This window comes from Cupressus sempervirens, chromosome 10 (genome assembly GCF_028749045.1).
Source record: "Cupressus sempervirens isolate cs-2001-9-10 chromosome 10, ASM2874904v1, whole genome shotgun sequence".
Classification (NCBI taxonomy): Eukaryota; Viridiplantae; Streptophyta; class Pinopsida; order Cupressales; family Cupressaceae; genus Cupressus; species Cupressus sempervirens.
Genome location: NC_143127.1, coordinates 262517223 through 262533985, shown reverse-complemented (window position 1 = coordinate 262533985; position 16763 = coordinate 262517223). Strand labels below are relative to the sequence as shown.

At 33.5% G+C, this 16763-nt stretch overlaps 1 protein-coding gene across 2 annotated transcripts in view; it reads left to right on the top strand.

Annotated features, from left to right (window-relative positions):
• LOC149533642 (tRNA/rRNA methyltransferase (SpoU) family protein) overlaps positions 1–16540 on the top strand; it is a 101790-nt gene extending 85250 nt beyond the window's left edge. Inside the window, exons 3-6 of one of the 2 annotated variants that reach the window (XM_089805340.1) lie at positions 1360–1498; positions 11064–11125; positions 15036–15174; positions 16027–16540. In XM_089805340.1, coding sequence (XP_089661466.1) covers positions 1360–1498; positions 11064–11125; positions 15036–15174; positions 16027–16161 — 475 coding nt within the window. In that variant the 3' untranslated portion in view covers positions 16162–16540. The remainder of the gene's footprint in view (positions 1–1359; positions 1499–11063; positions 11126–15035; positions 15175–16026) is intronic. The other variant, XM_089805341.1, reaches the window with a different exon arrangement.
• Positions 16541–16763: the final 223 nt, after the last annotated feature.

The following is a 16763-nucleotide window of genomic DNA, read 5'->3' as shown; positions in this document are numbered from 1 at the left end:
TATATATATATATATATATAATTTAACATGGATAAGTATATATATAAGAAATGATGATTTACCAATAACAATAATGTATCTTAGATCAAATCAATCCGACTAAAGCTACAACCTTAACATTCCTAAGCTCCATTATTATATTTTGGTGAATTTTATGAGAATATTTTGTGGAATTAATTTATCATTCTATTTTGGCTTTCTTTGTAAAGAGCATTAGGGCAAGTTATCTAGGTGTATAGGGGGCAAGTGGCTTACAATGGTGGTTGGGGTTAGTGGCTGCCAGGATAACTCATTGTAAGTTGATTTAATAAGCGATAAATAAAATTTGGGAATGGGTTCAAACATCAATAAGATAATTGTGTCCCTCGCCCATGCCTCAAGTGCTCGTATAGCCTATGATGGAGCTTGAGATGATGCTCGATTGAGGTCTTGCATAGTTGGTATCCTTGTCTGTACGAAAAGATTTCTGGTGCCACATAGATTCACTAGGGGGATGGGGTCCAAAGAGGCTGCCAAGTAACCTTAGAATTGTCTCATGTGATGACACTTCCCCATATGCATCTTAGGTTTCTTATGCTTATATTATATTTTATGTTGATTGCCTCTGGGATCATTTTTGTTGTTTGTATAGCACCACTTGAGATAGAGAGCTTTCAAGATCTCTTTCCTAGGATTGTATTGTTGATTTTATGGTTTGATTATTTGTGTGGGACCTGACTTTATCTCCTCAACATGGTGGAAGTGAGCCTGATTAGGTTACCACGAGGTCGGGTGGTAGTGATTCTTTTACCATTGAGGGCCGATAGACTTGTGCTGGTGCTGGATTTTCTATTGTTGCAGTTGCACCATTTTATTTCTTATCTTTTGGAGACTTACTCTTATTCTCACTTAATGCATTCAGGTATCTTGTACTTTATATCTTGAGATCTCTTATAATGATGTATTGTATCGCATTTTACTTGTATTATTATTGCATACCCTGCAGCATGTACAGTAGATGCACTTTGTTGTATCTTTTGTAGTTTATGTATTTATTTATGAGATTAGTAATTTTACTTATGATCAAATCAAATTAAAAAATTTACACATGTGATTCAATGTTAAGGAACCCTTGAGAAATGTTATTTGTAATTGTATTGCTTTATGCATATGTGACTGTGTCAATATATTGCTTCCACATTGATATTCATTAATGTTGTATAAAACTTTTAAGACAAAAAATGAGTAGACTTAGTAACATGTTTAGGTAAATTTCTCTTGAGTTCCCCAGCGGGGCATCACACTGAATAAATATAATAATAGTTCTAACGAGTTGAAATTCATCTGGAGGTTACTACTTATAAATTCTTATTGTAACAGATATAAGAAAAATCGGAAGGTGAGCATGGGATCTGAAAAGTGGTTAGACATTGAACAGTGGGAGACTACACAAGAATGCTTTGAAGTACTGTGGTCAAGGGGTTACCGGATTGCAGCTGCATACATTGGAAGTGATACAGTAAGTAAAACCCTATTCTTTTTATTATATTGTAAATGCAGCTTGGGGTTTGGCTTTATATAGGTGTCTTTTGTTCTGTGAGCAATACATATTACACAAAACACTGAAAAGAAGCATAAACTATGAACATAATCAAATAAGACTCCTAGTCCACCTTTTTACTCTTTTGGCTTCTTCTATTTTGTGCTGATTTTCTAAATTAATTCATTTTTTTTATTAAATGGTTATTAGTTTCTTAGTTCTTACATGTCATGACCTATAAAGTTTTGATTGGATGGATCTTAGAGATTATGATGTTCATTCCTCTCTCTGCTTCGCATGCTCATTTACAATTTTTTAAAAGAATATTTTACATCTTAAAACAAGGTTAACTTGGTAACTTCAAATGTAATCATACATCTGCATCTTGCCAGCTCATCTCTGAACGACACTTCCCCTTGCAAACCTACAAACTCTCAAGCTACTCCCCATGTTGAGACAAAATAGCAACCATATGAACTTGTCATCCTTGGCACTAGGTTATGAATGCCTTTTAGTTTTCAGTCATTCTGCTGATGTGTCTTCTCCACTAAGACAATGTTGATTCACTTATTCATATGCTAGCTTTTACCTTAAGGGTCAAGTGTTCTGTTGCCTATTCTCTAGTCTTTACTTATCTGTTTTAGATCAGAGAAATAATTCAGTTTTCAGTGCTTGGGTGATTGCTCAGCTTGTGAATAAGTGTTCTGTTTTATTTAACAGTATTTGATTTTTGTTGTCTTCAGTTAGTGTGCGAACACAGTTTTACTACTAGGGGGAGGGGGGATCAATAGTAAATATAACTTAAACTTGTCGTCCAATTCCAAACTTTATGCAGTTACTTCAGAATGTATTGCAAAACTAAAACATCAACTGAATGATAGCTAAGCACCATAAGACCAAGAGATAGTGCACAAAAATATGACGTGGAAATCCAACAGGGAAAAACTAGGGTAAGTAATGCTGCTAGGATCTACTGTCCTAATCCTGCATGACAAGTTAAAATCAGTTACAATATTCAAGGGCTACGACCCTATAGGATCATCAAATCTGTCTTAGAGCAACAACTCTCTTACATATGAGCACCTATTCAATAGTTCTTAAAAACCAACTTTCTCATCATACAGGCACCCTATTAAACAATCTGGGCATTAACTGAGTTACAAGTAACAAATGAAAGGTAATTACATCTCTGCATCATTTTACATCAATTGCAATTCTGGGACTTTGTGTAAACAGATATGAAAGACTTGAAATTCTGGTATGACAATTTTTTGATCAGAGTTTAAACAAATTAAAATCCCAGTTATGATATGAAGTATGCTTCAGAGGACATCAAATTCAATACTACATTCTCCTGTATCAAATCATATAAACTGAAACATATCAATCATCAAATTTACCTCTGTTAAACTGAAGAATATTTAAATAGCTTTTCCTGTTAATGCTGAACCAACTCAGAATAGAAGTCTGATAATATCACATCAATAGCATACTTCCAAATTCAAAAGATCATTCACCAGACTTACATATAAATCACAAACCATTAAAATGTATACCTGTGATGAACAGAATCCAGATTAATCAATGTAGCTGTCTTTGTTACGTACCAAACTTCACTTAGCTCTGTTTTGCAACAATTTTGATTTCATTTCTCTGCACAATAATCTGCAGTATCCCCCCACTTCATACTTGTCACTTTCTCAGTTTTTGAGTTTTATATTCATCTCCTGTATAGTGTGCTTTGTCGGATATATCTTTTTTTCCTTCTAAGTCTTTGAATTGCTGGATTGTATATATAAGTTTAAATTTAGTTTAAACTGTACCACAGTTATAACTGCCTTGCTTCTATAATGTGACACCTGACAATAAGTTATCCATTAACTTAATTGCATAGCTGAATATACAAGAAGCCGATAAGATAAACATATTTTTAATTCTTTGTTTAAATCATAGTGCAAAATATTGTCATTGACAACTTATCACCAAGGGCAATAAAAAGATATCGGCAAAAATCGGAGATATGTTGGGAACTTCTCGTTAAAATTTTGGGAACTTAAAAAACTGCTTAAATTTAACTAGAAATGCATTTTTTTTGCAAAATTCAATAAGGATATGCATCTAATGAGTCAGTAAATGAGTAAACAAACCAATCAAGCTGATCTAGATATAGATAAATGCAAATAAGATACAAAATCACAGATGCTCCATGGAATTTTCGAGAGAGGAACGTTTTAGGGGACAGGGTTGTGTTTCCAATATGAGTATGGGTCGAAGCAAAAATTTAGGGGATGGGACCTCAGAGGACTGTGATTAAAAACATAGAAGATTTTTTACATATACAAAGAACATTCAAATATGCATATCATAACATTGATAAACAATTCACGATAGACATTTCAGAAGACCAATACATGGAAAATTATCAAATAAAAAATACTAAGTACTTCCATTATAACAATATTGTATACATATAGCAAAAGTCAAAATGCCTAAAGGCTCCAAGTATCATGCATGAAATTAAAATGAAATAAAGAGAAGTCCAACTAAAATAGTAAACGCTAAATACTAAATGCAATCTTTCCTCACTGCTGCTGCTGCTCTATGTTTTTTTCTTTCTCTTAGCAAGTATGGAAAATCTAAAAATGAGTAGAGGAGTTAGTGTTTTAGTATTTTAATGGATCAAATGGGGCTTGCATATTTTTATTACGTCTTTAAGACCTCTAGAGCCCCGCATGGATAGGAATACTCAAAGAAAAATGAATTTTTGGTGGGTGTTTTAATGTTACCTGTTTGGCTGGAAAAATGGGGACGAACAGCAATATCGGGAATGGACGAGGGATGGCTTCCCTGGTACTGCTGGCCATCCCCAAGTTTCCTACAATTTTTTTTGGCAGTTTTAGGGACATTTCCAAATTAGGCAAAAAAGGGACAACTTTTGGGACAACAAAAATCTGTTCCCGCATCCCTATTTCGTCCCTGGGATGGGTACGACCCCAAAGTTGTAGGGGATGTGTCCCCATGGAACACTGCAAATCACATCTTCATGTGGAATGCATGGTGATGGCCCATAGCCATAGTCCAATAGTCTGAACTCTGAAGCAAACTGAAAATAGAAAATTGTCTTTGTAAAGCTATAAGGAAATACAAGTGTCAAGTACAATATCAAAATAGACCTCGTCTTCCTAGCAGCTCTAGTAAATGCTACTACAATTGGAGGGAGTCTAGCCCTAGAAGTCTGCTTTGGTTGTGGCTGTGGCTTTGACTTGACCTCCGTCCACTTCAAATCCACAAGAAATTGATCTAGAAGATTGCAAACGACCTTTCTCCTCTCCAAACTTGTTCCCCCAATAAAAAATAATATGCCTCACCCTTTTTTGGGTGTCACCGTCAAATATTAGGCCACAGGCGATAAGTTTTCTACATATCACAATAAGTAAGCAATTTATCGGCGATAAATGCCAAAGATCTCAATGATATTTTATGAACTAATCTGCAATATCTTTAAAGTTTTATTGGCCAGCAGAAAATATCGTGATAAGTTGTCTTATCACAGATATATCTGCGATATTTTGATCCATGGTTTAAATATATGATCCCCGATAAAGACAAAACTTCAAATGTCTATTGCTGCCAAGTATTACAAACACCATTACCCAATATTTTATTAATTAAATTTTTGTCTAATCAAACACACCTCTTGTTCATGCTGACTTGTCTTTTGAATAAGACATATTTTGTCCTATATGATTTGTCTCTTTGCTAACCTGTCTTTATATTAAATCATTCTTTTGTCTTTGAATATTAACCTTTTTTGTCTCTCTCCAGTTAATTGCAATTTTCAAATAATTAAAACTGTTTGTCCATGTATGGCTGTTGTCTATTTGAAGAATAAGACGTATTAATATGGTTCTTTTGACACAAAACCTTCAATTGCTAAGTGGGCTAGGACCCAGCCAGACGGCTGAAAAATTTAAATTATTATTGACAAAGTATTATTACTGCATGAAGCCCAACAATTCAAAGACTAAATAAATGATGTCCATAACATATTTGACTGCAGAGTCGACACCTTCAATGTGTCTGACCTTAGCCCATTACTTCTGTCCTTTGAAATAACTGACAAATACACGGATTCTATTTCATGCTCTACAGTGACTTGTTATTTATCAATCTCCAGCAGACAATCATTCTAATTAACATTTTCTGCCACTGAATATGCAACAGGCTCAGGCTCGCAGAACCACTGATGAACTTCTGTACATGCACACTCGATGATCAAAATGTATATATCATACCCAATTAGTGAATGAAAATGGCAAATATATCATATATCGTGTCTTGCTGAAGATGGCATGGATTAATCTGCATAGTATACTAATATGCCTGTTAGACATAAGGTTCTCTGAAGATAGACATTACAGACTTACCAACTGTAATCAGACTTCTAAACAACTACAATTCCTCTGTAAGGTATAATGTATTATCCATCAGTGTGAGTGAACCGTATGTATATGAAGTTGCAGTTTAACATTTTTCCAACATGAATGTTATGTGATCTTGACATCAGTGACACAAATAACTAATACAGTGTACAAGCATTTCAGTTTCAGTCCCTAATATTCTATAATCTGAACAATTATTTTAATATTGAAGTAATCATACAACAATTAAAGCTTTAAACCACAGCAACAAAAAGTGTCTGGAGGAAAAAGCTAGTCAATCAAATGTATAAGATTTTTTGAAAATATCAGGATAAATTGGATATAAAAAAATGTAAAACATTATTCAAAAAGAGACAAAACTACTTATGTAAATAAATAAATTTAAGGGTATTTCCATGGCACAGAGATAAAGATCAGCCGGTCTCTCTCAGCTTTCGTCGGATGCACCAATCAGTGGTGTCTGGCTCTGTATCATTCAAGAGCTATGCTCCATGGAGTTCCCGGAATGGGGACGTTTTAGGGGACGGGAATGTGTTTCCGGTACGGCTACGGGTCGAAGCCAAAATTTAGGGGATGGGACCTTAGGGGACAGCGATTAACAACGTAAGGGATTTTTTTAATATATAGAGACAAAATTCAAATATGCATATCATAACATTGATAAATCATTCACCATAGACATTTTAGAAGATTAATACATGGAATATTAGCAAATGGAAAATACTAAGTACTTCCATTACAACAATATCACATACATATAGAGGAAAAATCAAACTACCTAAAGGCTCCAAGTATCATGCTGAAATCAGAATGAAATAAAGAGAAGTCCAACTAAAATAGTTCGTAAATACTAAACGCAATCTTTCTTCACTATTGCTACTGCTCTTATGTTTTTTCTTCCTCTTAACAAGTATGTCAAATGTAAAAATGATTATAAGAGTTAGTGTTTTAGTGGACCAAATATGGGTTGCAAATTTTTATTACGTCTTTAAGACGACCAAGGGTTGTGTAGATAGTAAAAATTAAAAAAAAAAAGATTTTTTGGGGGCATTTTGCCTTTACCAAATAATTTGGAAAAAAGGGGACGGCCAGCAGTTTTGGGGACGGTTTTGCCGTCTTTGGTACTGCTGGCCATAGCCAACTTTCCTACCAAAAAAAATTGGCTGTTTCGGGGACATTTTTGAATTTGCCAAAAAGGGGATGACTCAACTCAGGCGATGGCCAAAATCCATCCCCGTTTCGTCCCCGGTACGGGCACGACCCCAAAACCATAGGGGATGTGTCCTCGTGGAACACAGTTCAAGAGTCTATGGGACTTCGGGACCATACTCTATAGATCGAGTCTCCCTTGAGACGGACCACAAATTGGTTCATCAGCTCCTTTTTCTCTACAACCTCTCTTGCCCAGTGTACCAAGCGGTCACTTGGACCCCCTCTCAAATCCATGAGAACCCACATGAGTTACACGCAATTGCAACTCACCAACTCTAGTTGTACTTAGAGACGACACAAAACTTCCTCTTGTCCTAAGTTGTATCCTACAGTTCTTGGTTTCTTCTTTGTGGTGGAGGGCAGCTAGCTTGTGGCAGTTGTTGCTCTTGCCTCTTGTTGTTCCTTGTTCTGCTTTTCCTTGGACACCGTTTGATGCTCTTGTTTTTTGGTTGGTTTGTTTTCTTGTTTCTTGGCAGTCCCTTAGACCCTCTTTGTGGTCTCTTATTAGACATCAATAAATTAATCTATATCTTAATCCTTATTTAATAAAATTTCATGCAAGTCAAATGTGTAGGCTAAATTGTAAAGAGTTGTACCTACCCATAAAAACATAACTATAGATAAAAATTCATTGCACATTATAAAATATCGAGACAGAGAAAGTGAGTAGGGATCTACAACAATGATATAAGGACGATGACTTACCTCAAAAATATAGCATTCTTCTTTGCAAATTGAATCTGCACCTGTTGAACAAAGCTCTCTCAAAATTGTGCTCCCTCCCTCCCATGACCTATCCTCCTTTGATCTTCCACACTGCTAGTTTATCTTACCTGATTTTTCTTTCTTCCCAAGTCGCATTTGCGGTGGCAGAGAACTAATTGAATTGCCTCCTTTTTTGATTCTTCTTTGCAAATCCCCTTAGTTTGTCAATGCCTTTTTATTCTATTCTAAAGCATGTTGAGGCATAAAAACTCATCGACTTTTTTCTCTTAGGCCCCGTTTGGCTGCAAGAATTGTCGAATGTGGCATTCATCTATGCTGGAATAAGCTCTCTTCTGGTATTCGTGCATTCTTAAAATAAGTTTTGGAATATCATTTGGACCTGTTTGGTCGACTTGGAAGAGGAGTCGAAATATGCATATTTTATGTTTGGTTGCAACAATTGAAATAGGAATTGGAATAAGTTTTGTTTTAAAATTTTAATAATAATTATTTTCAGTTTGGTAATATTTTAAATAAACAAGATTTTTTATTTATAAAAACTCATTTTTAATAATTTAAAAAAAAATCTAATTATTTTAATTAGCCTTTATTTTATTTTTTAAATTGTTTTTTTAGTGAATGATATATCACAACCTTTGAAATTCATCGAAATTCAAATGACATGTTATATTGTATATTATAAATTTAATTCTAAATTAAATCAAATTATTTTAATGAGCATAAGATCAAAACTAAAATCATTTTATTTTAAATATATTAAAGAAAATAGAAAATAAAAAATAAGTCGAGATCATTTTTTTAATATTTAAAAGATCTGTCAACATAGTTTTAATTATAAGACTAAATACAAGATTTATTTGTAAAGATAATTTTATGAAAGTTTAGAAAAGATATCAAATCTGATATTAGTCTTTTTTGTTATTAAAAAAAAACACATATTAAACATTAAATAATGTTGACCTAGTTTATATCTTATGATGAATGAACAAAATATTCCAAAAATGCATTTGAGTGGCAAAATACAATCAAATGACAAAGTCACAGACCCAACAACCCATCAAATTGGGTTTATTAAAAACTGGAATAAGAATAAGCAATTCTTATTCCATCTTTTTTAAGGAATTCCGCTATGCTCATTTTGGGGTCAAATTAGGATAAGCGAACTCTAATTCCAATTTTGTGTTTTGCAAACAAATGTCAAATTGGTGAATGCGAGTATTTAGATTTTCTTATTCCCGTCCAATTTCCACTACCAAACGGGGCCTTACTTCCAATAGTGCTACCTTTTCATGCTAAAACCTACAGTTGGAGAGTGCATGATGCAATCTCCCTCTTTCACCGCTTCTTATGCCTTTGTATTTCTAAGTTGTAAATTTTGATCTCTCCTTACTTGTTTTATTAAGAAATCTTCTCATTTATTTGCCTTGATTTAAAACATTCATCATATTTCTAGGTATCAAATCAATAAGGAAAAAAATAAATTTGTTAATTCAATAGATATTCTATTATTTTTATCAACATCTATTAATTTAAATTTGATTCTTAAATAAAAATTAAAAATTATATTAAGAAAAAAGAGAAATTTGGGGTTTTGACAATTCTCCTTAAAAAACATATGGATGCATTTTTTTTTGCCAAAAATAGGATCAATGGAGCTATTATATTTATCACTCAGAATACTTGCTTCAAGCTCAAAAAGGGTTGGAGTACATATTTCTCTTGCCAACACTTTCACTCCTCGAACTATCTGTATTAGTCTTTGTCAAATATTACCTACAAACCAGAATCACTCATTTTTCTTAGAGATATTGCATTGCTAGCCAACTTTGTAATATGCAAAATTCTTGAGAGAGTTTTAGTGATTTCCTCTTTAAAAATCATCTTAAGTAAACTTTCCTCATCTTATTATCTTATATGACATGTTGCCTCCTAACAAAATAGCTTCCACATTCACAAAAAATCCCTTGTAGAGAATCATCTGATACAAAGCACTTGAATCCATCAATCATGCATCATAACATGAGTGTGTATTTGAAGATACCATTCATAACTATGCACTTGTGGAAGAGTCATCATTAAGTGCCCTACTTTTGTCAACCTTCTAAAATCTATAGTGCTTCTTAAACTGCCTAGTTTTACTTTAGTAACAACGTTTCTTTATAGGTCTTCTTGGAGATTCAAATTAACTGTGGACGTCAACTCTGACTTCTTTTTATTTCTTTGTTAGGAAAGTCCTCACAAATAATGCATCGTTTTTTGGAACCTCCATGGATTTTGGCCTCATTTCTTTCAATAACAAGGTTGCTATCAGATCCTCAAGCTTTATTTTAAATTTACTTATAATGTTCATAAGTTGATTATTCAATGAATCTAGCAATTAACTTGATTAATGCATGCTATTTAAAAAAAAAGGATTATATACAATTATGTCATTCCTAGAGATCTAATTACATCTTGTTTTTGTAACAAAGTATAGCATGCTTAAGCTTTATATGAACTCATTTTTATATAGAGGAAAGGGAGACACAAGAAGAAGAGATTTTGTTCCTCAAATCATAGTTTGCAGACTCAGACTCAGAGAGTACTTGGCAAGCCCAAAATTTTCAACACGGAAAAAACTTGGCATATACTTGACAAAAACTTGGGGAAAACTCGGCAACCTAGAAAGTACAAAAAATTAAAATCTCTTAAAGAAACATTTTTTTTTTTTTTTGTAGAATACAATTACAAAATGTATTAAATTAGTAATTGCCATTTCAATAGAGAAAATGTTTAGTTTTATAGCACTAAAATGATGTGAAAATGCATCTAATCCAATGTTTTCCCTGCATCAACATTTTTTCCTACATTTTTTTACATCTATAGAATACGTGAGAGTTAAACTTGAGAGTACTTTCCCAGAAAAAACACTTGGGAGTACTCGGCAACTCTAAGAGTACTCGGAGAGATTGCAAACTATGTCTCAAATGACAGCTTTGTTGAGATAATATGTGTTGTCAGTTAATGCTCATTAACATATTTTTATTGAATTTATAGTTCGAGAGATTAATGGTGGTGAGCCTTTTATCTTCCTATAATATATACGTGTGGCATTGTGAAAGACTAGCGATAAAGCTATGTATTTTGGTTTTGTTGCCCTTAAGTATCACTCATTCAATGTGCAGGTTCCTGTTTGTAACATGGACTGGACACTCCCTACAGCAATTGTCTTAGGAAATGAACACAAGTGAGGAAACTATCATTGAATTTGATTCATTTTCAAATTGCTCAGCAATCACAACTAATAGTATTTTGTCAGATCAAATTTGATGCTTTACTGAATGGAAGCTGCAAAATTAGTTTAAGACAACTGTTATGCACTGGATTTTGCTTACATTCATATGGGAACAAAGGTTTGAATACAAGAATAGGAAAGTGTGCTGTACAATTATACTTAAGTACTATGGAAATATCGTGGTCAGATCCTTTACTACACCTGTGTTGGAATGATATACATGAGCATCATTAAACCTAAGATCTTAGTAAGCATCATTTTATGTACAGTTTTTCCCCAATAGAAGTTCGTGTCAATATTATTATATTATCCTATATAGACAAAGTTTCCAAACTTTGGAAGAAGCACTTTTGAACAATTCAATGAATAGCTTTATAATTGGTTAGTAAAAGAAATCTCTCCATTGTACCTGCTAGAATAAAAATCTAAAAATTATTTTAATGGTCATAAATATAAAACATGGATACTTTTACAGCCGTTATAGTAGTTATTTTGATGCCTTTCCTAAATGATCATATTAGAAAATAATAAAATTTTATTCCTAATTCTATTAACCTTTTTTTTTCACATGGAGAGTTTTTGTAAATGCATTTGTTCCTTGTTCCATAATTGGACAATATATCAGCTTAATATCACATTTTTTTCGGAAAATATTTGAATAAATCAAAATGAAACTTTGTGCTTGGCAGCAGGTACAATGCATGGAAAACTGGAATTTTTATTTAGTTGAGCACACCCTAATAATTAAAATCTATATGTTGAGAATTGTGTCTCAACCTTGCAAGCTTTTTCTGGAAAATTTTAGAATTTGTTTGTGGTAGTTTTCCGCATGTTTATGAATTGGAAAAAAGTGTATGAGTTGGTAAAAATGTGTTTTGTCCTTAGTACAATATAGGAGGGCTATTTTTAGAGTATAAACAACTCATTATATGACTTTTATGGAAGTCTAAACTAGAGGACAAAATTATGGACGAAAATGCTATTCTTGGAGTTACAAATGATGAGTGGGTAACATGTGGCATGGTTGTTTTGCCCATGGTTTTGGCCCATGGTTATGGAAGACCACAAATGGTTTCCAAGTTGTAAATCACTATAAAAGGAGGGGTTGGGGAGGTGTTTGAATCATTGAGTTCTATTTGCAAGATTGGGTGCTAGAAGGAGTCTCTCCAAGTCTGAGTTTGAGTTGTGGTGATGTGCTCCTGTAACAACTTGCATTGCAAGTGTATTGTAATCTTCTTGATTTGAGAATATATTGTGTGGGTTTTGGAGGGTGGGGTTTTTCTCTCGGAAGGTTTTCCCCATGGTAATCATTGTGTTATGCGTTCATTGTTATTTTGATTATATTATTATGCATTTCTTGAGATCTCTGTAATAGTTAGTTGAATTTGCATAATCGTCCTCTCAAGATTAGTGTAGGAAGTGATTCCACGCGCTTTTGCTTCCTTACACTATACATATAAGCTACTTTTGACGTGTTTACGAACCAATTGATCCTCCTAATCCAAACTAGCTTAACTGTGTCATAAGCAATAGCTGTGTACTCCTGTTAAAGACAATGCAATAATCTACTATTTCTTGCTTAACCAAGCCATTGCACTTGTTCCAATATTAAAGATATATTTTATTATTGACCTCCTGCTATCAACTAATCTGGCCCAATCTGGATTTCAGGGAAGAAAACAAAGCTACATTCATACATTCATGTCCTACACCATGCTCAACATGAGCTGGATAAGTCAACCAAAAAATTGATTTTGTTGGGTAGTGTGAGAAGTCAAAGCATATACAGTCATGGGGACATGTCAACTAGAATGGTAACTACATGTAGGGATCATGTTAATGTTTATTTTCTTTTTAGATATTAAGAATCGGGTATAGCACTCTCCAATAAACAGCAATGGGCTGAGTAAACTTCCTAACGTGACCAGTGATGCTAGCACGACACCATCCTATTCTTCCACATGGGTGTAATGTCCCCTTGCTAAAATGGGATTTGATAACAAGTAGTAATTAAAATAAATAAATAAATAATCATAAAATATAATTACAAGTTAGTTAAGCTTAATGAAAGTCAAGGGGCATGTAGTGAAGAGCTGTGACTCCCTCAACATATGTTATAAAAAGGAGGAGATTTTGTTTGAAAACAGACATGGATGGAGCTAGGAAAATTGGAAAATGAAATATGGAATGATCAGGTTGGCATTAGAGAAGAATTTAGAAATTAATCTGAGTTAGAAACAAAGAACAACAATTAAGATTAGTTAAGAAGCAATTAAAGTGGAAAAGACATCACTCTTGGGAAGATAAATTAAGAAGTTGTGGAGTGTGTTTAAGGGGGGAGCAAGAGTTTATATCAGTCTTACATTTGCAGATCTGCAAAGGAGAAGATAAAAAGGGAGTCGTCAAAGGAAGGTTGAAGGCATGAGTGTAAGAATAGTTTATAGTAGAATTGTATGGAGAGTATATGCAGATATAAAAGAGGAATATATGCAGATATTAAATAATATGCTGATGCAAATTGAGGATGGTCTCTGACTTAAAGGAGAAGTATAAAGAGAAGACATAATTTAAAGGTGTGAATCAAGAAAGATTTAATGGAGAAGGAAGAATAAGCAACTTCCGAAGGGGCAGCAATGATGAAGGGTTGTGACCCTTTCAAAGGATGGTGATTGTGAAAGGCTGTGACCACTGCAAGGGGCAGATATCGTGAAGAGATGTGACTTTTCCTTACATTGAAAAGTATAAAGAGGAGAGGGCTTCATTTGAGGAGGGCACGCAAGCAAGATAAGTTGGGGAATAGTATATTATTCTCAAAGGCCACAATGGAAAGTGGTGACTCAATTCTTATGTAAACTAGTAACCCTCTCGAAATTAATGTATTTAGGAGAAATCATTCCAAGTACTCAAGGATTATTGTCTATCATCACTCACCAATACATCAAATTAACATCCACTCAATCACCACATGTCAATCTATGAATTCCACATTCAATCAATCATCATTCACTAACATATCAAATTATCAAATCAAAGGAAATCATTCTATCATTCAACTGTTATTGGTTTGTAGCTTCGGTTGGATAAGTCCAATCGGTAAAATCAAATCATTATCTATTACACTTACACATTCAATGACTATCCATTCTTGTGATATTGTTATGTATATTATTGATGTTTATTGGACTGATAGTGTTATAGTGTTATTTTAAGTTGGACTTTATAAATTTTAATTTAATGGGAAACTCAGACAAAATTATTATGGAAATTATGTGCACATTTGGAAAATTCACCTCTATGAAATGATTCCATTATTGAAAGCACACTTTGTGAAGTGCAAATCTTTTGCAAGTACAAATCGGTTGTGGAAAGAGTGGAATACAATACTCGATGCCGAGGTATGATTGACTTCTAGGGATGACAATAATTTTTTTTTAAATTAAAATTTCATTATCTTCCCTTTCCTGGGAAACAGAGAAATAGACAGAAAAATTAAAATTATGACCAAAGCTTATAAAATTGTAAGACAAAAGCAACCCGATAGAATGGTGGTGGATCAAAGACAAGGCAAGGGCGCCTTGTTTCTGGTATTATTGTATTTCTTGGCTTTTTGTCCATTTTACAATGCATTCCATAGTTTGAAGGAAATACTTTGCTAAAAGTTCTCATCATGAAATTTCAGCAGAAATAAAATTAAAGATTTAGTGAGGATTAAATTTGATTGACAGGTAATTTTCTTTTAATCGTAGTATAAATGCTCTGAACTTTTTTCATGAAGAATATAATCTTCAAGATTAAGCTTGACCCTTAAGTTTTTCTTCAATAGACATTGTTCTCTAATTCCTAGAAGCCCATTGTAACACAGGGGCATAAGTGATGAAGCATTAGAGCTGTCAGATGTGAGATGCAGTATTCCCATGACTGGTATGGTTGATTCATTGAATGTTTCAGTTGCTGCTGGTATATGTATGCACACTGCAGTCTGTGACAGGATATCCCGCATGGTTTGTTTTCATCCTATTAATAATCTATTTTATTTTTATTATTAAATGAAAGCATTTTCAATGTAAGGTTGTGTCCACACATGCAGAACTGACTTTTTATTTTTTCGTGAGTTTTTGCATTTGTGCATTCATCTAACAAAGGTAGAATGAAAGAAGATATTACTAATATCCATGAATGACTAAATATCTTGGCAAGAATCAAATGTGCAGTGTATTATGATATCAAGCGGGGAGAGAAAAATGAACATGCCAATCCAACACAAAATAGAAAGAAACAATGTGATAAATGTTAATGAAATAATAGCTTGTTGACAGGTTGTCTGATGTAAAAAAAGAGATGAAAAAATAATGAAAGAATTTTGAAATAATGGCCAATAATGTAGTCCATTATTTGCAAGTGCATGATAAATAATCAAATATCCTCCTTAATCAAGATGCTTGTGTACAAGGGACACAATAGTTGTTTAAATACAGTCACAGAATTCAGCACTTTTGAGCATTGGTTGTTTATTGAATTTCAGATTAAAAGTTGACAATTATATCTCAGGGGTTCAGACAATGTGGGAAAGGCCATGGGGGTTAAAAAAAGAGAGGAATACTTAAATTCATAGCTAGACGTTTGTTTTAGCTTTTTGTAATTTCATTATCTCTTATAGAGAAACTCTGTACTTGTCCTGAAATCAACACTAGTAGATGGAGATTAAGGGCATACAAACATGCCAACATGCTAGAAAACTAATTTTTCCAGTTCCTCTATATAATACTCATTTTGCTTTAAGTTAGGATGCCTGAGATTACTCCTATATGCATCTTGAACAAGTTGTAATGACATTTTTAAGTACTTGTCAACAGGGTTCACACGGTGACTTGAAACCCAAAGAATCTCAAGTCTTGACTGCAGAGTTTTATCTTCGTCACAAGAAAAATATGATCGGCATGATGGATCATGTTGTTGAGAAGAAAAACCTTGGGGATATTTCTGTTTGAAAATCATAAAAAAGATAGCTATTCATGCTGTAGACTGTCATTCTTATCTACAAGTGTAGTGTAATTTTGGTTAACTTGTAGGCCTTTAGGAGAACTCTGTCTAACATAAAAGATAGCTATTCGTGCTGTAGACTGTCATTCTTGTCTACGAGCATTAGTGTAATTTTGTTTATCCTGTAGTCTTTTGTAGAAATTTCTTTACCAAATTATATCTTCTACAAATGTATAATAGGTTCATGTTGAATTCCCCATTGGTATTCACTTGAACACAACTTGACTGATTTGATAAATGTTTTGCCTCCAGAATCCCATGAAAAATTGTTTCTCAAGAGTTTCATTTTATCAAGGAGGTCCTTGTTAATAAATTATTCTGATATTAGATTGTTAGCAAGAGATACACATGATTTAAGAAGTTCCGTTCTATCAAGGAGGTCCTGTTTATAAAAGATTTAGATATCAGATTGTTCAAAAGATACACATGATGTGGATATCAGATTGTTCAACAGAGACACATGATTTAAAATGCAGAACCACTAATAGTAGTCAAGGGTCACATTTCAAAATGGCATCCTTTGTAGGAATTTGCAGTTTTGTTAACAGTA